This window comes from Pseudorasbora parva, chromosome 24 (genome assembly GCF_024679245.1).
Source record: "Pseudorasbora parva isolate DD20220531a chromosome 24, ASM2467924v1, whole genome shotgun sequence".
Lineage (NCBI taxonomy): Eukaryota > Metazoa > Chordata > Actinopteri > Cypriniformes > Gobionidae > Pseudorasbora > Pseudorasbora parva.
In genome coordinates this window covers 6,965,246-6,992,283 of record NC_090195.1, presented here as the reverse complement: position 1 = coordinate 6,992,283, position 27,038 = coordinate 6,965,246, and the positions used below count along the sequence as shown (strand labels likewise).

The 27,038-nt window shown below is 38.7% G+C and overlaps 1 protein-coding gene across 5 annotated transcripts in view; it reads right to left on the bottom strand.

The window, feature by feature from the left end:
* Positions 1–27,038, bottom strand: part of LOC137063407 (RNA-binding Raly-like protein) — a 266,010-nt gene that overhangs the window by 146,686 nt on the left and 92,286 nt on the right. For 4 of the 5 annotated variants that reach the window (XM_067434500.1, XM_067434499.1, XM_067434498.1 and 1 more), the window contains exon 2: positions 20,365–20,627. In XM_067434500.1, coding sequence (XP_067290601.1) covers positions 20,365–20,620 — 256 coding nt within the window. In that variant the 5' untranslated portion in view covers positions 20,621–20,627. Of the gene's footprint in view, positions 1–20,364; positions 20,639–27,038 lie in introns of those variants that run through there. The other variant, XM_067434496.1, reaches the window with a different exon arrangement.

Here is a 27,038-nt window from a genome sequence, read left to right as displayed (position 1 = left end):
CCCACATCCCGCCTCTTTGCCCATTTTCTGTTATTCAGGAGTGACACGCGATGACTCGCTCGCAAGATGGCGACGCCCGGCTCCTCTCTACTTTAAGCTTCAGAACAGCTTATCGGAATCCTATGGGTGACGTCACGGACACTACGTCCATATTTTTTTTACAGTCTATGTTTGTGAGGCCTAAAATTTTTTACAGTGAGGGAGAAGCCCTGCCCATTGCAGTGACGGTCTGTCTTATTAGCATAAGTCACTTTTCCACCGCCGGGCCGAACGATTCTAGTTGCGTAACAGTTCCATTTGTGCCGATCTGTGACAGTCTCTATGGGAACCTTGGTAAAAACAGTTAGTTTAATGACAGTATAGCCACTTTTCTGGCTATAGACAATGTCTGTGCCAAAGAGGCAATACAAGTTTTGGGATGTACCAATACACAAAAGACTCTCCATAGACTCCCGCCATCTCTGTCACTGAGGACATTGTGGTTAAGTTCAATTTTCAAAGGAAAGTCCCGAAGAAAATTGCTTAAGTCTGCACTTCTTCACAAACGAGAGGCTTTTCAATGCTGGATTTTCTAAAAGGTTGTGCTTCTAAATTCTGAAAGATGGGTCAATACCAATGCTTCATTGCCAAACTTCAGATCCGGACAAAGTAAACATCTTTCCAAATTGCCTCTCTAAAAAGAGGTTATTGCCACTCTGTATGGATAATGTTGCTAAAGCTACCCGTTTTTTCGATGCTGCGCTCACATGCTATCAGAATTTTTGTAAATACGAATTTCCTAATTAAAAATTGCACATGAAAATGCACTTTGATGTCACCCACATGAATGCAACAAGCTCATAATCACGACAAATATGACATTTCTGACAGCACTTGAGACCAGGAGACCAGAGCTATGCTGTTATTTTTATCCCGCCATGCTCACAATCTGGGTAATTCATAAACGCGTATTTATTATGCACCGCATAGTCAGATGACCGATAACTGAACATATATGACTGAACACAGCTACTAACAGTTTCCAAAATGTTCAGTGTGTGAGATTGTCCTGTTTTGTTGTTGCCTGTATGCTGGATCATGAGCTCTTGAAGCTCCACATTCTCTTATTAAAGAGGACAAGGAGCACCAGCTCATTTGCATTTAAAGGGACACAAACAAAAACTGTGTTTTTGCTTTCCCCCCCCCATGTATTATTTTACATATTGTAAATATAGTCTAATAGGTCCCCTTTAACTCAACTTAGACCTATACTGTTCACTTTTTTCTTCTTCTTTTAAGAAATTAATATGAAGGGATGCATTAAATTGAGCAAAAGGGACATTAAAGACATTTATAATGTTACAAAAATGAGTTTTCAAATAAATGCTGTTCTTCTATTTATTTAAGAATCCTGAAAAAAATTATCACTGTGTCCATAAAAATATTAAGATATTAAAAAGATTAAACATTGATGTTAATAATAAGAAAGTTGTTTTAGCAGCAAAACAACATATTGGGATTATTTCTGAAGGATCATGTGACAATGAAGACTGGAATAACATTCATATGACCTGCATGATGGTCCTTGGCCGTGTCCAAACGCCCATATGGTTAATTATGCCTAAAGTATGATGTTTCTTAAGTATATTTTACAGTTTTTTAGAGGTCATGGGCTTTAGTGAATTCATTGAAATTCATTATGTTTGGTGTTCAGGGAAAGCTGTTTTAATGTGACAAAAATGCCACAAAAAAAATGCCATTTAAAAAAAACAACAGAAACAAATGAGGTTTAAATGGAGCCACAGGTCTGGAGGCATCTACTGGCACATGTGAACCAAACATATGTGTGAACGGACACGGCACTGGGCCGACATGTGGAGATCTGTTCTGCGGTTCACTTCAGTAAATTCACAGACACAAAGACGGAACTGAAGGCTTCTGAGAGGAACAAGCGGAAACAGAACAACCTCCACACGCCTGGGGAGAGAGAGCAGCTCTTCACCGAGGGGAAACACATGCTACGGACAGACACACCACCAGAACTAACAGTCCTATAATTCATTCAAAGCCTTCACATCGGATCATCTCATGAATAAAGTAAATACCTGCAGTACATCCTTCTCTAGAGGGGATATTAAACTCTAATGAAGTTTAGGAGGGAAAAGACTTTGCACTTATATTCCAAGTCTTCTGAATTCATGCGGCAGCTTTTGAGCTACACCTTCCTGTAGCTCAAACAGCAGAGCACATCACTCGCAATGCCGAGCACATAAGTTTGATTCCCAGGGAAAGCAAGAACGGATACAAATTTGACCTTGAATGCAAGTCGCTTTGGATAAATGTAAATGTTGAGTCTGAAAGACAGTGTAAAACATTTCAAGAAAACCTTATTGGAGTACGTTTAACAAGAAAATATTTCAATCTTTCAATTTCTAAATCGCACACTGTAAAAAAATATTGTTGGTTTAACTTAAAATTTTAAGGTAACCAGGTTACTTATTTTTTTGAGTAGTTTGGAAAAAAAATGAGTTGACACAATGAAGAAAATTGATTTAATAAATAGAAAATAAAAATATTATTGTATCTGAACCACATACAAAATTTGATAAATCATGAAAATAGCCCAATTTGGCATGTTTCACTGAGTAATCACGAATAAAACACACAATTACACAATAAGATTTAAAAAAACGTTCAATAATATTTGAATAAAGGTTGTCGATTCTCAAAAATGTTCATTGTATTAACTCAAATTGTAATTTTTTAAATTTTTACAGTGTATGTTTAATTCAATGTGTTACTTGCCATTTTATTGTATTTGTGAACTTACTTGACTGCTGTTATGTTGTACAGTACATGCTGTTAATAATCTTTTTATATTAAAATAATATAAAAAGTCAGTAAACAGATAGCTCTGCATGATTCTGCCTATTCAAATCGTTAATTCAAGCCATTTCATTAATCTTTTTGACCATGTTTCGTATAACAACAATTTTACGGTGGATTTGAATGTGGCGCATACAATCTGTATTTAGAGCCGGAACTGTCAGTTTTATAATATAGTTCAGATACCGCATTTTTGCAGTCAGATCCTTCTCAACATTTTCCTCAAAGAAATAACCTCAGTTTCTGTTATTAACCAGGGATTAGTGTCTTGTGTAACGACAGAAACAGGATCAATACTTACGTTCCACTGCTGGCACTAAATGGCTGGAGGGAAAAGCTCTTGGAAAAAATCTGACCAGAGATGTACTGTATATATATATAGATTTTGTTGTTGTTTTTTTATAATAAAGCAAAACTGCTGTACGGTTTCCTGGCCCTGTATGACCCTTGAAATATTTGGTCTGAGATTGCACAAGATGCTCAAGGTGTTCAAAGAAAAATCCAGAACACTGAAGCCCTTTGTTGGATGTATGAAGTAAACAACACACTCTGAGATACACAGCAAAATGTGTCTTTACAGCAGAAATCAATATAGTCTTGGAGTGAAAATCTGTTTTTATCATTACTTTAGTATGTTTTGCAGTTTCACAAAGAATTAATGGTTGCATAAAGCCATTGTGCTCAATATTATATATATATAATTGTATATGCATATTAGTATGGATGTATATAAAATTAAATAGCATACTATTCTTTTGTAAAACTTTTTAATGAGTAAAACATCCTGAGTGCACCTCTGACAGTTATTTGCACTGCCGCTCTCATTATAAAACAGCATCTCAGCTTTATTTGCATTGTTATGACAATTAGCTTTTCTGAAAAGCTAAAAACCCTAAATTATGAAAGTATATTCCACTAAAACCCAACGTCGTGATTTACATGTACAGCTCCCAATGAACCAGTCACCTCAGGCTTGTTTTGTTCAATCATTAAAAATTCACTTTGCTTTTTCTGAATTTAATGTTAACTTCAGTAAAACTGGCATGTGAACCATTCTGTAATTTCTAGATCTTTACTGACCTGCTTTTTTCCTTTAAAACAGAGCCTTGTAGGAAGGCACCAGGTAAAAAAAATCAGGGGTAATTATACTTCTCTGTGGTTGCCATGGCAAATGCACCTCTGCTCATTCATGGTGCACAATTTTGAGACCCTTAAGCATGTGGAAATGTGACTACTATGAAGAAGATTCCTATAATTCTTTATTGTGATGTGTAAGACACAGCTTTACCTAGAATGAGACAGCAGGAGAGTTTCTTACAGAAAGAAGCTCAATAACAAAGGCTGTGAAGTACATGTGCCTCTGAAAATGTCTGATCATAATGAGATTTGCCCTCCAGCTGTAAATACTCCCTGCACTCAACTGTTGTTTTTAGGCTCCGCCGTCTGTGGGGCGTTTTATTTTGTATGGTTCTCTAGATGCGCCAATTTAGCAAACAGGAACAGAATTCAATCAAATTTATATGGAGCTCCTAACAGAGTACTGTCCAAGGAGCTTAGACGTACACTTTAAAACTTAAGAATATTATCTGTTATTATCCAGGAAAACAAGATAATCAAACTAAGGACTCACGATCTTTAGCAGGGCATGTTGTCATATTATAAGCCTGCACAGTGCAACCTGCAATTAAAGGGGACCTATTATACCTCTTTTTATTAGTAATATAAATCCCAGGTTTCCCCAGAATGTGTCTGTGAAGTTACAGCGCAAAATACCCCAAGATCATTTATTACACCATGTTGTTAATGCCAATTATTGAGTGGAAGGAAAATCATGCTGCTTTTATGCATGTATCTTTAAATGTAAATTGGCTTCTGCTCCCCGCCCTGCTTTCCAGAGGGGGGCGGAGCCTGTACAGCTTATGCCTCTGATACTACGCCAAAAACATCTATTTGGTTTTGATTATCATGCCAGTCATATCAGTCTAAACTTCTGATATATGGCTTCCTTAGCACACATCTGAAAAGTCCCATGAGTATCAAACTAAGTTCTCTTTCAAGTTTTACTGCGCTTAAACTGTCAAATACATACAAGGTTGTGTCAAAAACAGACAAATATATGCTGTTAATATGAAACAAACAGCAAAAGAAAAACAGAAACTCACTCACTGCTCTTGACTGATTAACTTTATTAGCTTTAATGAGAATACATTTCTTACTTGAACGCTGCTGTTAAATTCTCTGGCGAGGAGATAAACATGGCAGACTAACTCAGGGCGGGGTTAAGGCCGGAGACACACTGCAAGCGGGGCGTTTCTGTTGCGTGTCAGCCGCGAGGCGGCTGCCTGGCATTTTCTCCTTCTTTGCACACCAGAAGCGTGTCTGACGCGGCGCTGCTGCTGGTACTGATGTACAGGGAAGCCCTATACTTCATGATAAATATAAATATATTGCCTATTGATACAGCAAAGACAACGTTGGCAGTAGCATATTTACCATACATATCTATGGTATTGACGGCAAAATAGGCTGCAGAACATTTTGTTCTGTATTGACAGGTTTAATATTTCAAAATCGATAATTATGTTGTTTTTTATTATTACAATTAGGCCTATATCTGCATTTAGCTATGTTATTTATTAATATGCATTCGTGTCAAAATGACATATAGTCATCATTCTCTATTCTATTTTGCCTGGAAATGCTTCCAACACGCTCGCGTGTCGCGTGAAATATAGGCGTCTCTTCTATTTGAAGCATGCACGTGTTTTCAGCAAGTTTTCCGTGAGCCGTGCGTGTCACGCAGGCAGTGTGCAAGCTTTAATCGGTTAACATGGGAGCCGAAATAAAAACGGACACGCCACGCAGCCGAGACGCTCACGGCACGCTTGCAGTGTGTCCCCGGCCTAATAGGACAGTCTGTCAGCAGTCGTGGGCACTGTATAGAATGGCCCATTACATAGAAATTGCAAACGGCTTATTCTGAGACACTGCTTATGATTTATGGGGATATAAAGGTGGAGTGGGTGGATTGTTTTTGTGTACACACACATTTATGTTCAAACCTCATGTAAAAGTGATGTTTGCATAATAGGTCCCCCCTTTAAACAACCTATTTGAGGCTTTTCAGCATAATGGAAATCGTAAAACACTTATTAAAAACATACAAATTAATGACAAGGCAAATACAATTGCCTCAATCGGACATTTCTGATCATTGGAAAAACGAATCTGTGAAGATGTCTGGGCAAAAAGATGAGGCACGTTTTGCAACAATGTCCAGTCAGTGGCGCTAAAACGTTCAGTTTTATCAAAACAGATTCATGTCAATCTGACACGTTGGTTATGGGATGCACACCTGATTGTTTAGTAATCATGCACTATGGTAAAAGTGTTTTGAGCTCATAATTTTGTAGGAACCATATGAAAACAATAATCTGCCCTGTAACCATAATTTGTGTGAAAAGGAATTGAAGTTGTTGCTGTTTTACTGCAGGAAACTGTAGTGAATTTGATGTATGTTTGAAGAGTTTGAAGAGTCACGTTTTTCTAGTGAGCCTGTTGGAACAATCCTGATGTCATGAAAACAACCTTTCAGTTGTAATGTAACATTACAATAGAGAATTCTGACTCAGATGGAGACTGGATTTCAAAAGCAGTCTTATAAACGTCCATGTATAATTAATCAGGATGTGGAACATGAACTTTTATCTTCCAGGGAAAAAGGAGGAATGAACAAGATTAGGTACTCTCAGGATGTGAATGTAGATTCCTACAAAGTCTCTTCTCTCTCATTGAATCCCACGTGCATAAAGCGAGAGAGAGAGTGAAAGAAACAACAGATGAAGCTTGGCAGGGCATGAAATGTCTCTCTAACATTCTCCACCTAGAATCTGTACAGCAGCACATGCCTGACACAGTCCATTTATAAAGTGAACACTTCTTCAGTAAAGGTGATTTTACTGAGAACTGAATTCTACTCTTTTTACATTTGTTTCAGGCAGTGTTAAAGGTGCACTCAGTATTTATTCCCCCCTGAAATCTTTTCCCCCTACTATATATATACAGCTTGTTTCTTTTACATGCGGCGGGTTGCCTCATGGGGATTACCAGTTTGAGATCATAATATATGTGAATATTGAAACCATCATACTCAATTATTTCGAATAAATACTTGGTAAAATGTTACTGTAAATATCCTCAACTTTATATCTATATTTACAACACCTTTGCATTTTTTTCACACAAATTATGTTGCTCCATCTTTATTAAAAAAAGAAGATATTTATTTATATATCTTTATCGCATTAACAGCCACGTGACCACTAATGCCACGTGTCTGAAATTATAAAGTATCTATTTTATAATAGCTTTCTCTCCCTCATCTCTCCGATGGCTAGTTACACACAAACTCGCCTCTCTTCACTCACTCGTTTCATTTGCTCCAGATGAATATTGTTGGTGTCACAGGGCTTACATTTTGGCAAGGGATTGCATGTATTGCGCATAATTTCACTCATTCACTCAAAGTGTGCACACATAAAGCCATCTTTCAGTACTAAATCGATTTATTTCTAGCTGCTTGTTGTGCTTAAATAGTCAAATACACATCAAATAATGTAAAAAGGCCAGTCTTGGCGAGAATTGGGGTGGTACGGGGTAACACACATCGTTTCAGCCAATCTCATGTTAATCTTGAGTACCTATAGTCTTTAGTTTTTTTCATATTTATAAAAGACAGATACACTGTACAGACAAACTCATGAAAGTGTGCAGTGGGCAGAGCACACACACACACACACACACACACACACACACACACACACACACACACACACACACACTTGGTCTATGTGGTTTATAGGGACTCTCCATAGGCGTAATTGATTTTATACCGTACAAACCGTATTTTCTATCCCCTTACACTGCCCCAGCCCCTAAACCTACCCATCACAGGAAACATTCTGCATTTTTACTTTCTCAAAAAAACCCATCATTTAGTATGTTTTTAAGGCCATTTGAATTGGACATTTGATATGTCCTCATAAACCACATTTATAGTGTAATTCCAGTGTAATACCCATGTAGCTATACAAATTTGTGTCCTCATAAACCACACAAACAGACACACACAAACAGACACACACACACACACACACACACACACACACACACACACACACACACACAATATACAATCTTGGCATTATCCCTCCCTGGATAACTTTCATATCAGATATATATGTTTGTGTTTTATATGCAATTACGCTCCAATTACCAACAAAACATCAGACGGTTCACTCAGCGGTTTTGACTCAAAACAGAGAACAATCAAACACACTCGCAGAACTCTGATAGCCTAGAAATCTAGATGCACCCTAGCGGCAGCAAATCTAATCTGCCGCAAGTATCATCTAGCAACTCTCAATACCTTCTGAGCTGTAAAAACCAAACTGTGGTCGGGCCAATCACATCGTGTATAGAGTCAGTGGGAGGGGTTCAACAATGACGGCCCAGTTGCGCTTGCGGCTTCTAGTAAACACAGAAACTGGCGAACGGCGGTCTTTCGAATCAGCTTTGACCACGACTCTAAGACTTTGAGTTAAAGTAGTACTTCAGCGCTGGAAAGATGAATCTGTATTTAAACTGGGTCATTAATGTAGTAGAAATGTGAAATTATTTTTAATTTGGTGCCTTCTAGACTGAGAAAAGACTGAAAATGTATTTTTGTCTCATGGGGATGAAAGACAACAATTCCCAGAATGCTTCGCTGCCCTGTGAGGCCACTCCCAAAGCCACCGCTACTGGATTACTGGATCACTTTCAGTTTCCCACCGTGACCGCGTTCATTTTCATAAAATCAGTTAAGTTAGAGAACAGACACTACAATTAAAAACTGAACATGTCTGTTCAATATATTGTGATTTAGCCGCTAAGGAAGTGTCACAGCACAAACGCTGCAGGAGTCAGATTACATTGACAGTCATGGACGAGCTCGTGATGAGAGCTGAGGTAAACGCGACCGGCAGTAGTTCTCAGCGCGTATTCAGTCTGGTGGGTTTTCAGTTCATACCTTTGGAAGCTTAACTTTCACGATCATTTGAATATACTCCAGGGTTTCTACTGATACAAAGCCATATGCTAATCGTTGAAGTAACCCTTTAAGTTTTTCTCTGAGAAAAGAACAAAGAACGGCACTGAAGTCCTTCTTAAAAAGGGAAGATGTGTTCGGAGTTTTGCCGACCGGATACAGCCAAAGTTTAATCTGTCAACTAGCTCCGCTTCACCTTCGTTGCTCTGGATGGTTTTAGCTCTAGCCAATTGCGTGCACGCTGTGCAGAGGGAGTTTGAGAGACAACTGTTTATCTCGCCCCTCGGATTGAGCCCTGGTGAGTTTCCAGACCAAACATCTTGATGTGGATCTGGCTTGTCAGGCTAGAACTCTGCTGCTGCTCGGGAAAAACTGCATAGACTGTTTCCTTAACGTTGGGTTATTTGGGAAGCTGAACAAGGTTATCTTTTCTTAACAACCAGAAACATACTTCTTTAGTGACATTGTTGATTCATTGATTTCATTGTTTGTCGTGGTCTAAAAACTAAATTCCAGCACTGCCGACAGCTTCCATAACCCGAACAAAGTTTGTTGATGTGCGTGCTCCATTTGCGCTCAATCCTTGAGAAGTGCCCATACTAGCTTTTTAAAATTTATTTTGGTCATGTTTAGCATGAGAATCCAACTTTAACAGTGCATATAAGTCATAATGCATGAAATAGCATTACATCCTTTAATGTCAAGCCCCATATATATGAGGTCTGTATCCCATTGTATCCTACCTTTGATACTACAACAAACTAAAATTGCTCACACAAGTCAGGCTTACTGATGATGTGGCAGTACAGTGATCAATTCGTTGACAGCCAGAAACAGCAATTGCTTTGTGAAAGTTGTTTGAAATCTCTGGCTCACACCCAGAAGCCTCAGTCAAAGTCACTGCAGGTCTCAGCCTCGCTAATAAAAGATGTCAGTTCAGTAAGATGAGCCCGAGTGTGGAATTAATTGGCAATCAGGAATTTATTTTCCCCTCCGAGTTGAGATTTGCACATCATCTGATAATAATGGCAGAAATAGCTTTCAGCAATGCTGACCTTTATCTGACCTTTAAAGTGATGAAAATATTTTAGATTCCCCACACTGTTGGGGCCGTTAACGCACAGATGGAGTTTCACCTACACGAATGCCGGCAGCTAACGTTTTCTGTTTCTTTCAGTGCTCAGTCTGTCTGTCACATTCTCATTCGCTGTCCTTGATAAACCTACATACACACTATGATGTCTTGAATGAGTTAAATATATATGAACAGTGCTGGGTAGTAATTGATTACATGTAATCTGGGTTATGTAATCAGATTCCAAAAGTGTTGAACTTGTAAATAGAATACATTAGATTTTAAAATAGTTGTAATCAGATTACAGTTATTGATTACATGATTACATGTTATACTCACAATGGGCCTCATTCATGAAACACGAGCAGAACGAATTTGTGTGTAAATGGTTCGTAAAGCCGCTCTGACGTAAACTTTCGGATTCATGAAAATGTTCGTATTTTAAAAATGTTAGTTGGTACGAAAGAAATTTACACCTGCTCCCTACCACGAGTAAATGGTGCGTAAAACATTTAAACGTTCTGTTCTCAGGCCTACCATAATAAAATTTCAGGAGTTGATTTACCCCGTTTTTTTGGTTTTGTTTGTACTGTTTAATGTTGGGTAATAGGCAGCGCTCGCCACTGTTCTTTTTCACCAGCCCTCCAATCACAGTGGAGGAAGGGCGGGACAAAAACTACACCGACCAATCATCCCACTTGTACACGAACCGAACAACAATAATTGAGAAGTTAATACTTTTTTTATTGCATTTCTAAATTCAGTAATATTCTTCAAAATGAGAAACTAGTATCACATAACTGCCATGGATATTCTGTATCATAAGTATCTCAGCTGGAAAAACGCTGCCCTTGCAAAACGCTTTCAAGTGCCACCAGCTGGCCATTTTCAGAAGAGCACCAGGTGTTTAGCTGGCTAAAACATGCTTTGGTGGACACACAATAATTTTATATTTATTGCTAGTCATATGGCCAATTAGTCTCTTCAACATTTATGCAAAATCCTGGATCCAAACCTGAGAAAGAATTCCAGAAGAGTCCACAGCGTTCCTGGTCACATCATTTGCATTTGTAACTCATGGGCGGGGAATATGCAAATTATGAATAAGCGTGCACCCGCATCCTTTTTACACGTTTGGAATTCACTAACATACACACGTTTAACTAACTAATCCGTGGAATACGAAGCATTTGTGAATCTGGAGCAGAGTTTTCGTAAAGGTCCATTTTACGCGCAAATTACTCAGAATTTGCTCATATATTTATGAAAGTTTCCTGAATGAGGCCCAACGGCAGTAAATTATTAATAATTAATTAATATTTTTTTTGTTATATTTTAAACTTTCCTTTCAAAAGATATACATTAAGAAGGTCTTGCAGGTTTGTGGAATTGCACACACAGACCATGTGACTGGTCACTGAAAACTGAGACCCACACAGCCTTTGATTTACACAAATCATTCCACTTTAAGAAGTGTTTTCTCAACATTGCAAACACTGCATATTTAATCAGCTCCTGACAATCATATTAAATGTTATTTGAATTATCACTTAATGAGTCATTTAAACATGTATTACATGTTTGGAAATATATCTTTGGAAGATTTTGTCTTTCAAAAATGAAATCTACAAAGTCCACTCTGAGAAACCCTGATGTGTTGTTGATAACAAAGAATGGAATGCATGTTATTTCTCTTTGTATCAATATGGTATAAGATGATCCTTTTCAACTCAATGTAATAAACGAGTAAGGTCAAAAGTAATCTAATAGAAATCAAAAAGTCCTATAATGTGTAATGTAATGGATTACGTTACTAATTACAACCTTTGTCGTGTAATTTGGAATCAGTAACCAACCACAATTTAAATTAAGTAATCTACCCAGCACTGTTATGAATGATATACACTATATTGCCAAAAGTATTGGGACACCCCTCCAAATCATTGAATTCAGGTGTTCCAATCTCTTCCATGGCTAGAGGTGAATAAACCAAGCACCTAGGCATGCAGATGATTCTACAAACATTTGTTAATTGGGTGCATTATTTTTCATATATTTTACCTTTATTCTACACTGCTCTATCCCTCCTTTTAAAACGGTCTGATGGTGTCCGGGTTCTATGAAGCCAGTCCCTTAAAAATACACAATGGGATCAGACTGATTAGCTGGCCCAGTGTGTTCTGATTCGCTAACCGCCTAGTGCATGTGGTTCGGAAACCCCTTATCTTTACTGACCATAAAGACTGTGGATATAGTGATCGCTACTGAATGGCACCTTTTGTATTTTTAGAACGATTATAGCAAAATATCTGTCGCAAGAACTATAAACCCAAAATGAACACCAAAATTGGCCTTACTATAGTAGCCAAATCAAACACAGAACCAGGTTTAGCATGCCTGTAAACAAGCATGTAGATAAACAATACATAAAAGCTCTAATCAAAGAATAATTTACACTAATTCCAAGATTGCTGTTGAGATTCAAGAAACGTTTGTAACGTTAGGTGTTTGACGGATAACGTAAAGTATGAATGAGCATTTAACAAACTGGTTTGCAGAGCTGAACAGCGTTGTCATTTGTTTAATTCCTTGCTACAACGTACAATTAACAATACAAACTATTACAGCAAAACACATAGACGAAAAACAAATCATAGTTACAGGTTGTGGCCCGTTTTTAAAGTTGGAACTGCTCCATCTTTCAGGACAAGCCGTTGTGCGAATCCTGTATTGAACTCGTGAAGATTGTGGAAGCTTTCCTCTGTAAAATGTGCAGCACAGAGAGTGAAATGTGGGTAATAATTATGAGGGACATAGTTAAAAATTTTTTTTAATATTGATCCCTAACTCCCCCATCCCTAGGAAGGCTGAACACAGTGGACCTGCAATCCGAATGAAAATAACTGCATTGCGGCAACAACACTCCAGCCTACTAAATATACCATACTCCACAGCAATAAAAATTGGACTCTTCCCCCTTATTTAATATTCTCTGAGGAGGGGTTTATGTAAATATTGAGGCTGGTGATGTCACCAACCCTGGAGGGAAAGTCTGTAGTCCCTAGTCCTTAGAAATTTATTTCTTTAAAAGCCAATATCTCTCTTTGCTTTAAACTTTGAACGTTGTAACTTTGCAGATGTTGTTTATGCTCAAACAGCAACAATACACACTAGCTAATGTTAGAAAAGTGAAATCGTGCTTAACCACCCCTTCAAAGAATGGGTTGCTCTAAGAAGCTCAGTGAATTCAAATGTGGTGCCGTGATAGGTTGCCATCTGTGCAATGAATCCATTTGTGAAATTTCCTCACTACAAAATATTTCACAGTCAACTGTTAGTGGTATTATAACAAAGTGGAAGCAATTGGGAACAACAGTAACTCAGCCACAAAGTGGTAGGCCACGTAAAATCACAGAGCAGGGTCAGCGCGTGTTGAGGTGCACAGTTAATAGCAACAGACCTCCAAACTTCATGTGGCCTTCAGATTAGTTCAAGAACAGTGCCTGGGGGAATGGGTTTCCATGGCCGAGCAGCTGCATCCAAGCCTTACATCACCAAGTGCAATGCAAAGCATCCGATGCAGTGGTGTAAAGCATGTCTCCACAGGACTCTAGAGCAGTGGAGGCGTGTTCTCTGGAATGACAAATCACGACTCTCTTTCTCGCAATCCGATGGACGAGTCTGGGTTTGGCGGTTGCCAGGAGAACGGTACTTGCCTGACTACATTGTGCCAAGTGTAATCTTTGAGGGTATAGTGTAGGGTTGAGCTTGGCCCCGTAGTTTCAGTGAATGTTTCAGCATACCAAGACATTTTGGACAATTTCATTCTCCCAACTTTGTGGGAACAGTTTGGGTGTGGCCCCTTCCTGTTTCAACATGACTGTGGCTGCGGACCAGTGCACAAAGCAAGGTTTCATAAAGAAATGGATGAGCGAGTTTGGTGTGGAGGATAGAACACCTTAGGAATTAATTAGAGCGAAGCCTGAGAACCTTGTCCAACATCAGTGCCTTACCTCACAAATGTGCTTCAAGAAGAATGGTCAAAAGTTCCCATAAACACACTGCTAAACCTTGTGGAAAGCCTTCCCAGAAGAGTTGAAGCTGTTATAGCTGTTAAGCGTGGGCCAACTCCATATTAAACCCTACGGATTAAGAATGGGATGTCAATAAAGTTCATGTGCATGTAAAGGCAGGCGTCCCAAAACTTTTGGCAATATAGTATATATCATACAGCTCACATATAGCCGAAAAATGTAGGACACAATACAGACACCTTTCAACAGAGTAACACAACAATACAATCACTGGCTGGTTAAAATTTGTGTCCTGAATAAAATGCCAAAGATTGTTGTAGTCCAGTGCAGAGTACAGAAATATGTATGTGTGTGTATTCCTGTGTATATCCTTGCTGCTTATCAGTACGAAGTGCTGGGTAACATTAATATGTAACATCCTGCCGGGCTCTCTCACCCCCCTCTCCAACTCTCTCTCTCTCTGATGTAGTTGTGCCTCCTAAAGGAGAGTGAGCCGTGTGTTATCACAGCTGAGCAGAGTGATGGTATCTGCAGCGTTAGACTAGTTTCCATTAGGGAATTACCAGGTCAGGTTGGGGGGGTGTGGAGTTGTTGGTTGCAGAGCAGACCTGCGGTAATGAAGGAATTCGCCTTCGTTGTTCGGCCAGAGGACTATATCAGCATTTATACATTACTCCACAAGCTGGGCCTGCACTATCAGGAGATTAGGAAAGAGACCGGGATCGTACATCAGCCTCTGTGTGCCGCTGACACAACCAAGAGATAGACCCAAGAAAAATCACAGTAAAGAAGCTTTCAAAACAGGAGACACCTTGCAAAGAAAAGAGACAGTACTCTCTGTGTACATTCTGGCAGCGATTAAATCCAACTGTATCAGGAGGCAGATCACATGAGCTTCACTGTCTGCACTGCCATTGGTAGTCAATGAATCACACTGATACAAATTTGCATAATACTTTATGGAATACTGGCAGCAAGCCTAGGTGTTGAAAACGTATCTTGAGACCCCTAAACGTTTGTCTGGCTATCACCAGACTAAGCTCAATTTAAGATTGAATATTGGTCTGGGGAGTCTGCTCTGTATTTTCTACTGCACAAGGGGCGTCATCAACTGGCATTATTCGAATGACTCTGTACGCAATTGGATAGTCCTTCAACCAATCAGACCACAAGAGGCGTGATCAATGGGCAACGACCCATCGTTTCAAGAAGTCCTCGCTGCAGCCTGTAGCACGATGACGTACTGGATCAGATCCAACATGTACTGGACGCGCATGTGCGGTGGTTTCATTCACAATTCGATGACGTCATATACGCATGCGCAGAAGAGTTTTGGGGACATCATTGAATGCACAGGAGAGTTTTGCTGGATAGATAAATACTCAAACCGCTCACGCAAAAATAATGATTAATAACATGCTCACGCCATCAGGACACACGTTTTGCATTTTCCCTTGAATGTGTAGGCTACTGGTATTTTAAAGTTCTTTACAGATTGTGTTGCATTGTACCTTGAGGAGTAAAATTACAGAGACAATTACATGACTCATTTTTCCTTCCGCTCAACAGCAAGTATGATCAGAATATATTAAAATTGTAACTTTTTTGCATGCATGTACAGCGAAACTAGGATCATTTAAGCATCACATTTATGAAAAGATGATTTATTCATCAATTAATTAATTAATACTATTTATCAGTACTACAACTACACAGTTTAGAACATCATCTATATATAATAATGATCATACATTAAGACTAGCGCATGCGCATTATAAATTAACCCAGAGATCAGTAGGCTATGACATTGCCATAACGATCCACCATCCAGTACGTATTGGATCTGATCCAGCTACGTCATCGTGCTACAGGCTGCAGCGAGGGGTGTCTCCATCGTTTCTCTATCCATCATCGTGTTAAACCCGCCAATAGGATGCCAGGTGGATAAGCCAGTCTGTTCCCGCAAAAGTGTAACAGAAGCAGTAGAAATGAATGTAGAGGTTGCTGGGCGAAATCAAATCGCCAGCAGATCAGGCTGGGTTTACCCAGTCTACCTAAACGTTGCATTCTATTAAATTCCGTTAAACTCCGGCATGCAGCTTCTGAATGGAGACTGTCTGTAAAAAAAATGCCATCACATTGTGCACGTTTTTTTTGAAACAGGAAAACATTAAAATCTACATGAAATGGTTGAGCTGAGTTGAGTTGAGGTTGAGTCATTTTGAATGTTATTTGACATTCAAAAACTGTAATTCCTTTTTTTTTTTTATTAAGCAGTACAGCTGTATTCAGCTTAGTGTTGCACGATATACCGGTACTAGAAAAGTATTGCGAAACCCTGCTATTACAAACGGTACGATATGGAATTTTATTAGTACTGGTACTTTAAGGCGGACAGCGCTAATATGAGTGTCGATTGGTGACAGCAGGTGTCAGGACGTGTGCGCAGCGCTCTGCTTCCACCGTTCACTAAACATTGCAAGTTAAATATATACGCGCAGCGCATGACAAAGAAAGCAACAGAAATATGCACGCATGAGAAGGAAAAGCTGGACTCTGACCTGAAGCGTGTGCACACGCCTTTCAGACAACATGTGATCGCCATTCAGTTCTTTTGCGGATTATTATTTGGGTTTGAATGGTCAAACATATGTAAAAATGCACGGTCTGGCGAGTATTCAGGTAAACACAGTCGAATATGTCTTTAGTGAACGTCTACAGTTGAGGTTATCAGATCCGTGCAGGTCTTAAGCCAGACCTAATATTCTGTGTGATTAATGTTAATCAAACACCAATGAAAAATAGAAAACCACCACATGCTTGGCTAAATAACTAAACTATATTTATAAAGAATCAGTGTATTGTTAAATTATATAGTAAGCAGTTTTATATTTGATTATTTAATTTCAAGTCTTGACTTGTTAAATAGACCTAATGTAGCTGAAAAATAAAGCACTGTTTTTGTCATATTGTTTGTAATTTGGATTTTTTTTGTGTTTATTTAAAAAAAACAAAGATACAATTAAAATCTGTATTATAATGATAAAATTACATTTAAAAAATATTAAATTACTAGTATCATGAAATAAGAATTTGGTCATCCCTGTTGAGAAGTGAAAGGTTAGTGAATGATAACATGAGTGATGTGATCTCTGTAAGGATGTTCACACTGGCATGCAGTTATTATAGCAATAAGAGGGGGGAATGGTCAAAAACCAGGGCAGGAACATGCTGGCCAAGTGAATTTTTAGTAAAAATAAAATAAAACAATGAATAATAAGGTCTGTCGTCATATTAATCATATTATCTGTTTTTTTGTTGTTGTTTTTTTTTACAGTGGTATCGATTTAGTATTGGTATCGAGGTATTTTAGTCTGGTATCGTATCAAAGTAATTTTGGTATTGTGACAACACTAATTCAACTTTAATAATATTATAAAATAGTTTTTGTGCGTATAAAAAACTATACTTATATAGTGATGTGCCGATTTCAAAACAAAGCTTTGAACCGTTATGAATCAGCTTATCGATTCATGATTCGGTTCGTCAAAGTCACGTGATTTTAGCAGTTTGACACGCGATCCGAATCAAGAATTGATACGTTGATTCAAGTCATTATTTAGGTTTTTTTTTGCGCACAAAAACTATTCTCGTCGCTTCATAAAATGATAGTAGAGCCGCTGTAGTGAGATGGGCTTTGTAACGACGTCTTTAGTGCCTTTATGGGTCTTGAGAGAGGAAATGACATTGGTGTCAATGGAGGCCTGACAGAGACGTCAGATTTCAACAAAAATATCTTCATTTGTGTTCTGAAGATGAACGGAGGTCTTACTGGTGTCGAACGACATTAGGGTGAGTAATTCATGACAGAATTTTCATTTTTGGGTGAACTAACCCTTTAATATGTTTGTGTGGGAACTTGGATTTAAGTATGTTCTGCACGTAAAATAAGCCCACTGTTAACAATTGCACATGTGCACCGTACCGGAAGTCCTGCACCGAAACACTTCTCAGTTAATTTTGATTTTTTATATTGACTTCTAATAAAACTCTCATTTAGCAGAAATCCCCAGCTGTGGAACAGTTGCACATGTTTACAGCCTGACCTCCAGAAATTTTTTATCTTAGCAGGCCCTCTGTGGCTAATGAGGGTCCCCTGGCTATATTTTGCATTATGTATAAATGTTTTCCATTGCAAAAATAAACCCTTTTTTTTAAAGCAGGTCAAGGGTATAATGAGGATGGAGAGAGAGGCAAGTAATGTGTCAGGCCTCCTGTTTTAATACCGCTGCTCCCAGGTGGTTACAGATATCTGTTGTTATAGTAGAATTGTAAACTCATTTGACAATGAAAGTCCACTGGCTATTGATTACACACACACTTCTACACACACTGTAAAAGATCGAAGTTAGACATGCTGCTTAAACAAGCTCAAAAATCAAACTCGGAGAAACAAATAACAAAATGGTGGCATTTTAAATCATTCCGTGAAAGCTGTGCCAACAAACAAAAAGGCAAAAATAATGCTTTTATGTCTCTCCCTGACTGCCACTGGTTTGGAAAACACCATCCATCCATCCATCCATCCATCCATCCATCCATCCATCCATCCATCCATCCATCCATCTATCCATAAGGGATGACAAAATACTTAATATAATATTGAACCGCTCTACGGCATTCACGGTTCAATACGCGCGTGTGATTTATTTTATTTTTTCCGGTTTTGGATTTAATTAATTATTTATATTTCTCTCCGTTTTAAATATCTCTCTCAGTTTATTTCGGCTCTGTTTGAGTGCGATTATGAGTCGACATGCTAATATGAGCAAATTTCCAATCATATGTAGGTCTACTAAAGTTAGGGGTTGTTTAGCCACACTTGACATCCTGGTGTCAGTGGGTTACTCATGGATCACCATAGTTATCATTATTTGCATGCGTTTTAAAGCATTGCTGGTTTAACATTTCATTCGTTTTATATGCACCGAGCGCGCACACTAAAAGCCTGTCAAACACACGTGATTACTGGACTAAGTCGTCTTACTGCGCTTATACTTTCAAATACACACAAGGTTAACATATATAAACACAGTTGGTTATGTCTAAAGTGAAAGTAGAATCGCGTGTCTCTATATGAGATGCGAGCAGATCTTAGCAGAGCAGTAATTGTGAACACTTGTCCTTAAAGGGACAGTTCACCTCTGAAATTATGTTAATAAAACAACAAAAGACAAAGAGAAAATTACTCACTGCTGTTGAATAAAAAAAAAAAACTTGAATACAGTATTTTAATCAATGTATATTTTATATTGAAGACTATGTAGTGTTTTAATTTTACATTTATTCATATAAATGCTGGTTTATTAAGTAAAATAAAGAAAGAGTATTGCAATTTTCTCCTTAACCTCTTTCTGTTCCTGTCGCCTAAGAACAGAATAGCAAAAAAACTAACCGAAAACCTAGCAGAACAGAGGTATGTATTAAACCGTATTATCTATCTATCTATGTATCTATGTATCTATGTATCTATGTATCTATCTATCTATCTATCTATCTATCTATCTATCTATCTATCTATCTATCTATCTATCTATCTATCTATCTATCTATCTATCTATCTATCTATCTATCTATCTATCTATCTATCTATCTATCTATCTATCTATCTATCTATCTATCCATCCGTCCGTCCGTCCGTCCGTCCGTCCGTCCGTCCGTCCGTCCGTCCGCCGCCCGCCCGCCCGTCTGCCCTTTTTATAGTGCAGTCATTCAAAATGGTTAATTATTCATTTTTTATAATTATTAAAGTAGAAGATTTCAGTCTCGTTACGGATAAATAAATAATTCACATTATAGGATCAATCAATCAATAAACCAACCAAAAAACCAACCAGATCTGTTTTAAAAAACACCACACGGCCACATTTCAGGGAAGTCAAATGGTTTACTTACAGTTTTCTCTGCACATTAAGCGCAGATAGCAGTAGTTTTGCATTAAAAAAATTACATTTCTTGTTCCACTGGCCTTCATCTTTACAGTAAAACCGCAAATGTCAAAGGCAATTTTACTTTTATACAACCACAATGACATGTATCGCAACGCTTGTCTGTCCCAGCGACTGTCAAAACACTGAAAAACACTTCTCATGTCCAAGAATCACAAAGGGAAATCAAACGCACTCTAGATCCGCCTCAGGCAACGCGGGCCCCTGTGAGCGTCTGTCAGTCCGGCAGAGCCGAGCAAAAAGAACAGTTTGTTGAGCACTGCTACAGTTTTAGTAAAGCAAAAAGGGACTCACCCAGCGGCTGTCCTGCGATAATCCTGGAGTTCTCGCCTGCCACGGCCGCCCGTGCGTTCCTTTCACTCATGTATTGGACGAAAGCGTAACCCTTGTGCACCGAACAGCCCACGATCTTGCCGTACTTGGCGAAGATGACCTCGATGTCGCTTTTCTTCACAATGGCAGTGTTGAGGTTGCCGATAAAGACCCGTGAGTTGAGGGAGCGTGGGTCGTTCTTGTTAGTGACATTGCTGGTCTGACTCTTGCCGGTCATTCTTCTCCTGTGGAGCAGAGACATGATGGGGACGACATCAAGCACACCTCATATATTGCTGGACTGTCTTGAGGACATAAAAATGTGGTTGTCAAATAACTTTCTCCAATTTAACAAACTTAATTATCTTTGGTCCCCTGCAAGTGAGAGAGTTATTAATGAGCAAGGTAATAATTTTCCTTCAATTTCATCTAAGGTAAGAAATCTTGGTGTCATTTGAACTCAGAATTTTGCTTAACCAAGCAAATTAATTATGTCGATAAGATTAGTTGTCATCAATTATGAATTAAATCTGAATTTAAAGCATTTTTGTCTTTCCAAGAACTGAAGACAGTTATTCTTGCTTTTGTCACTGCACTATAGACCATTGTAGTTCCATGTTTTGTCTTCCTCATTCATTCCTTTCACACTTTCAGATGGTTTAAAATACAGCTGCTAGGCTGTTGACTAGGGAAAATGTCCATTGCTTCGCTCCATCTTAGGGTCCAATAAGATTTTATTGTTTGTTTTAAAGCTCCTAATGACCAAGCTGCATCTTATCTTAAAGATCTTCTTTTCTTCTATATATCTAGCAGACTTTTAAGATCTTTTGATATGGCATTATTGTAAATCCAACAATCACGTCTAAAACAAAGTGTGCTAGAGCCTTTTCGGTTGCCACCCCTCAATGATGGACTCAGCTGCCACTTGACATTTAAAACTAAGCTTCACAAGCAGTTAGTATTCTATATTTTGATTTAAATTTTATATTGTAATGTATTTTTGTATTGTTCAGCACTTTTAGTCAGCTTGGATGTCCTTATATGTGCTATATAAATAAAATGTTAGTATACAACTATAGCATACAATTTATACATTTAATTAACTTATATACTATTGCATATGTGGACATGTTTGGGTATATAGCAGTTAGTAGCTGCTTCATAGTAAAAGTGTTAAAAAAATGTATAAGATAAATTATTGTTTTGAGCAAAACATCTTTATGTAGCCTAGAAATCTGGACACACCCTAGCAGCAGCAAATCTAATCTACCGGCGAGTATCGTCTAGCAACTCTCAATACCCTTCTGAGCTGTAAACGCCAAACTCTGGTCGAGCCAATCACATTGTGTATAGTCGGTGGGAGGGGTTTAACAATGACGGCCCAGTTGCGCTTGCGTGCTTCTAGTAAACACAGAAACTGGCGAACGGCAGTCTTTCGAATCAGCTTTGACCGCGACTCTGGAAGACTTGGAGTTAAGCTTTTCTCTGATAAAAGAACAAAGAACGGCAATTAAGTCATTCTTAAAAAGGGAAGATGTGTTCGGAGTTTTGCCGACCGGATACAGCGAATGTTTAATCTGTCAACGAGCTCTAGTTGGTTGTAGTGCTATCCTATCGCGTGCAGAGGGAGTTTGAAAGACAACCGTTTATCCCGCCCCTCAGATTGAGCCCTGTCAATGGTGAGTTTCCAGACCAAACATCTTGATGTGGGTCTGGCTTGTCAGGCTAATCTTTATGCTTTGTGAAGGATGATTTTTGGTCTTGAGACTACATTGCTACCAAACAATCATATTTTTTAGGATAGCGTTTAGTTCAGGTTAGGTTTGCTGCGATAGTCGGTGTTACCGGTGTTCAGCCACAACACCAGCTTCATCACTTGCCCATAGCAGCACTGTCGTCTTGATTTTTTTAATAGTTTATCCTTTATTCAGTTAGAGAACAGACACTACAATTAAAAACTGAACGTGTCTGCTCAATGCAGCGTGAGCCAAATGAGAGTCGCTGCACAGAGCAGCAGCAGGAGTCAGAGTTCATTTATTAAGAGAATGAGGAGCTAACTGACATGCTAATCCCTGAGGATTTGCTTTTAAAATGAAATGTAAAAGTGCACATTAGGCAATATTTTGGATTTAAACCCAGTATTAATAGGGAACTTTCTAAGAATTAAGAATAATAACGAACCCACCATTTGAGCAATTGCCACCCCGCAATTGGGTGCTAATTTGAAAGCAAAAAGCACATGGCGTTCATAACACTGCATTCACATGGAGCGTCGGTGTCAACGCTTGACGGAGGGTGTGTCTGAAGCTTGGTGCTGACACGACCATCATAGTGACAACAGCCAATCACATAACTTTTCCGGTGTTGCATGAACGCATTTGGCTAGCATCTGCGCTAGGGTATTTGCATAGGCGATCTGATTGGCCGATGCCAGTGTTGGCACTCAAAAAGTTGAAAATGTTCCAAATTCTGCCACGAGCAACAGCAGTGACGGGACACGACACAGAGCCCACAATTCAGTTCGCCAACACATCATGTCAACCATTGAAAGTAAATGAATGCCCCGTGTGAATACACTATAACGGTGTGTGTCCACTGGAGCAAAGTGAGCGGAGCTGAGTGAGCATTTTCAGTTCAATCCTATGGAAGCTTAATTTCCATAGGAATGATTTGAAAACGCCTGCTCTGCTTCAAACCGTTTTGAAGGCTTATGCGCATTTTACTTTTGCTTTCGAATTAGCGATTTAAAGATATTTAAGGAGATGTTTTGAAAAATATGGTTAACCCGACAGTTGATGGACCCCATTGACTTCCATTGATACTATTGAAGTCAATGGTATCCAGCAACTGTTTGGTTACCGGCATTCTTCAAAATATCTTATTTTGTGTTCAACAGAAGAAAGAAACACATAAAGGGTTGGAACAATGTAAGGGTAAGTAAATGATTACATAATTTAAAATTTTGGGTGAACTATCCTTTTAATTGTGTCTCCTCTTATTTTTCAACCATTACTCTCAATCCATCTCTTATACAGAAAAGACCATTGCAACATATCCAGATTATATTATAAATCAAGTCCTGTCCAATATTTTATTCTTGCTGAAAACCATGACTCACAATAAAAAACAAAAAACAAATGTGAATGTTGGCTTATTTTTATAGGAAAACCAACATTCCCCACTCCCCGCTCGATCATGTTGTGTGGAGCTCAAGTACCACATCTAATGTATCACATTAGAGGACAGAAAACTTTCTTGATCCAGTAGAAAAAAAAAATACTTATTAGCTTTGGTCATGAATATGAATATGTATAACATTTACCCAGCAGTCCTGAATGAACTTACGATGCTCTAAGTATGGTAAATGTTAGTTAGTTCCCATATAATACTAATGCTTTTCAGTCCAGGATGCTTCTGCATGCTTTAAATGTCATGGTTTTATGCTAAATAATTATTTACACTGCTACCAAACAAAACAAAACTCTTAAAATAGTATGATTAGCCACCAAAAAGTAAAACAAACTTTCTAAAAAATAAAAAAAGCACTTGTTACGATTGTCCCTGACTCAACCTTCACATTTTATCATCATAAAGAATTTAAGATAAGATAGAGTATTGTTTTCTTATCATGATTAAAGAACAGCTATTGGAGCGATAACAATAATTAAATTGCTGTTTTATGGTATATAGCCTACAGACTTGTCCCTGCTGATTCTTTCAAAAGATTGTGTCAGCACCAGAACCATCATTTTTAACATCCAGACCGCCCAGCGTACTGAATATGTGAGAATATGAGCGCTGGTGTGTGTGTGTTTATTTGTGTTCGTGTCTATACATGTGAGAATATGAGCAATCTCTGCGAGCACGCTGGTGTGAAGGCGAGAAAGCGAGTGCTGTGCGGCTGAGAGAGAGTAAATGAAGGCCTCAGGTTTATGCAGTCTCCGTATTACACACTGAACACACAGTCAGTCAGTCTTCACATCAGAGAACAGCAGCGAGATCCTCCCATTGGGTGTCATCCAACTCCCCTTCCCAAACACACACACACACACACTTACGCGCACACATTCAGAGACAGTGACTGCTATTGTCTGAGACAGAGATGCATTATGTTCTGTCTCTCACACTGTCAACGACCTACTCTCACAAGACAGCAAGGAGGAACACGCAGCTCCACGGAGACACTAGCAAGACAGTGTGTCTGAATCAAACGCACTGACCGAATGCGACACATTGAGATGCCCAAATATATAGCGCACTTGATATTTGTTGAGCAGCAGGAATGTCGAGTTTTGGCGCTGATGGGTCGTTCACACTGACAGTGATTTTAATCGCAATGTACTTCTGGTCACTAGTAGGCATCACTATTGATGAATATTATCATGGGCATCCACGAATACTGCGTTATGCAACCAGCTGCATGTACTGATTTTGCAGAGTTAAGTGCGTTTCTGTGTCAACATATTTTCTTGTTCGAAAATTTCATCCTAAGTATATCCTTATCCCTAAAACTATACATTCTAAAAAAAAATGGCTCTTTAAAAATGTATATTTAGAACTGTATCTTCCTAAACATCCCGTTACATGCTAAAATGGCTGTTTGTGTTTGTCTTTTTTCCCGCCTTTTTGTTTTTTGAATCTGTAACTGTCAAAGCCACCTCCTTACTGATTTTCTGGAGCTCCAGTTGCATAGAATGTCAACACACTCTACAAGTAATTTTTATTTCTTAAAATGTCTATAAATTTAAACTTTCAAGTTGTTACTGGCTTCCTAAATATCATGTCATTTTCTCTTTTAAGCCGGGTGCACACTGTGCGGTTTAGTCTTTACGAATGTTGCTTGTCAGACTTTATGAACATGATCCCCGCTGCAAGCCATGTCACACTGTAAGATCTCAGTTGTCAATGATGTCAGACTGTACGATTGTCAAGGCGAGTTAAAAACGGACGCACGGAAGAAAACTCGTCTGGAGTTTTATATCATCAATCAATGACATGTTTGGTGACAGAGTAGCTGCATTACACACAGGATTAAAATGGTGACGACAAAGACATCTCTAGTACTCATCTTGGTCATGTTTGTCTTGAAAAACAAAGATAATTTGACGGTCGTTGTAGAAGCCACACAGAAGTTGACACTGACACTGCCAGAAGTTCGTCTGAGGTAAAATTTGATCACAGCGGTCATCAATTTATGATCCATATTGTTTTTTATTTTTTGTAAAAACATACCCAGTCACAACAAAACATTAAAGCGATTTCATAATTGTATATCACGTTTTACTTTTAACATTGTAAATGGCTCACATACTGGCATCTTTGCTAATTTTGGCCTTCATAAAAACAATTGTTTTTACATACACAAATAGAAAAGACACACTGTAACTGTAAAGATACTTTACTAATATGAATAAAAATAAGCAATTAATTAAAATGTTATTTATAACACCATTAAGGTCCTATATAGCACTTTCAAAGCATGGTTCTTTATGGAACCTTATAAAAAAGGTTATATTTAGCACCACAAGGGGTTCTGCTATTGTCACAAGCTGAAGAACCCTAATTTGGTATTGTTTAGAATTATATTCCTAACAGTGTACCCGTAACTTAACCCTAAAATAAAAGGGAAATGATGGGTGAATGGCATGTAAAAGCACCTAACACCTTAGCCTAGAAATATAGATGCACCCTAGTGGCAGCAAATCTATTCTGCGAGTGTAGTCTTGCAATTCACAATAGACGCCTGAGCTGGAAAATCCAAACTCTGGTCAGGCCAATCACATCGTGCAAAGAGTCGGTGGGCGGGCTTAACATAATGACGGCAGAGTTGTGCGCTACTTGTAAACGAAGAAGCTGGCGAACGGCGGTCTTTCGAATCGGCTTTGACCGCGACTCTGGAAGACTTGGAGTTAAGCTTTTCTCTGAGAAAAGAACAAATCACGGCACTGAAGTCATTCTTAAGAAGGGAAGATGTGTTCAGAGTTTTGCCAATCTATCAGCTAGCTCCGCTTCACGTTGCTCAGGTTGGTTTTAGCTCTATCCAAATGTGTGCTGAAGGAGTTTGAAAGACAACCGTTTACCCCAGCCCTCGGATTGAGCCCTGTCAATGGTGAGTTCCCGGACCAAACATCTTGATGTGTGTCTGGCTTGTCAGGCTACCTAACCCAGTTTGTAAACCTAAACAGTCCCTCAAATCTGACTGGTTGATTGGAATGTTGTTCCAGGATCAACAAAGATGAAATCAGGTTCTGCTAATCAGCCATAGTTTTTTGAGTCTGGATTGAAACAGGCCGAAAGCATGTGTCTGGAAAACGTACAAAAAGTCATGTCACATCAAGTGACGATTCTAATTCCGATTCAGCATGTTCAATCGGCACAAGCTCCAACAGACTCCAACAGGGGTAATCCCACAGTGTCTGTTGCCGTCAGTGAGCTGTGAATTGGCCTTTTAAATGTCAACATTCAAGTGTTTTGCTAACATTTCTAAAACCATTTAGCAGCTATATTTCGATGTTAAAGGATGGCCAAGTACTGCCTGGATCAGCCAGTATTTCTCTTACCACAGAGGTAAAGTCAGACATGAGATTTAGTATTTGAATTAGCTGTTATTTTTTTGTCATTTGCCAATGTTTTACTATGATCATATCCACCAGATG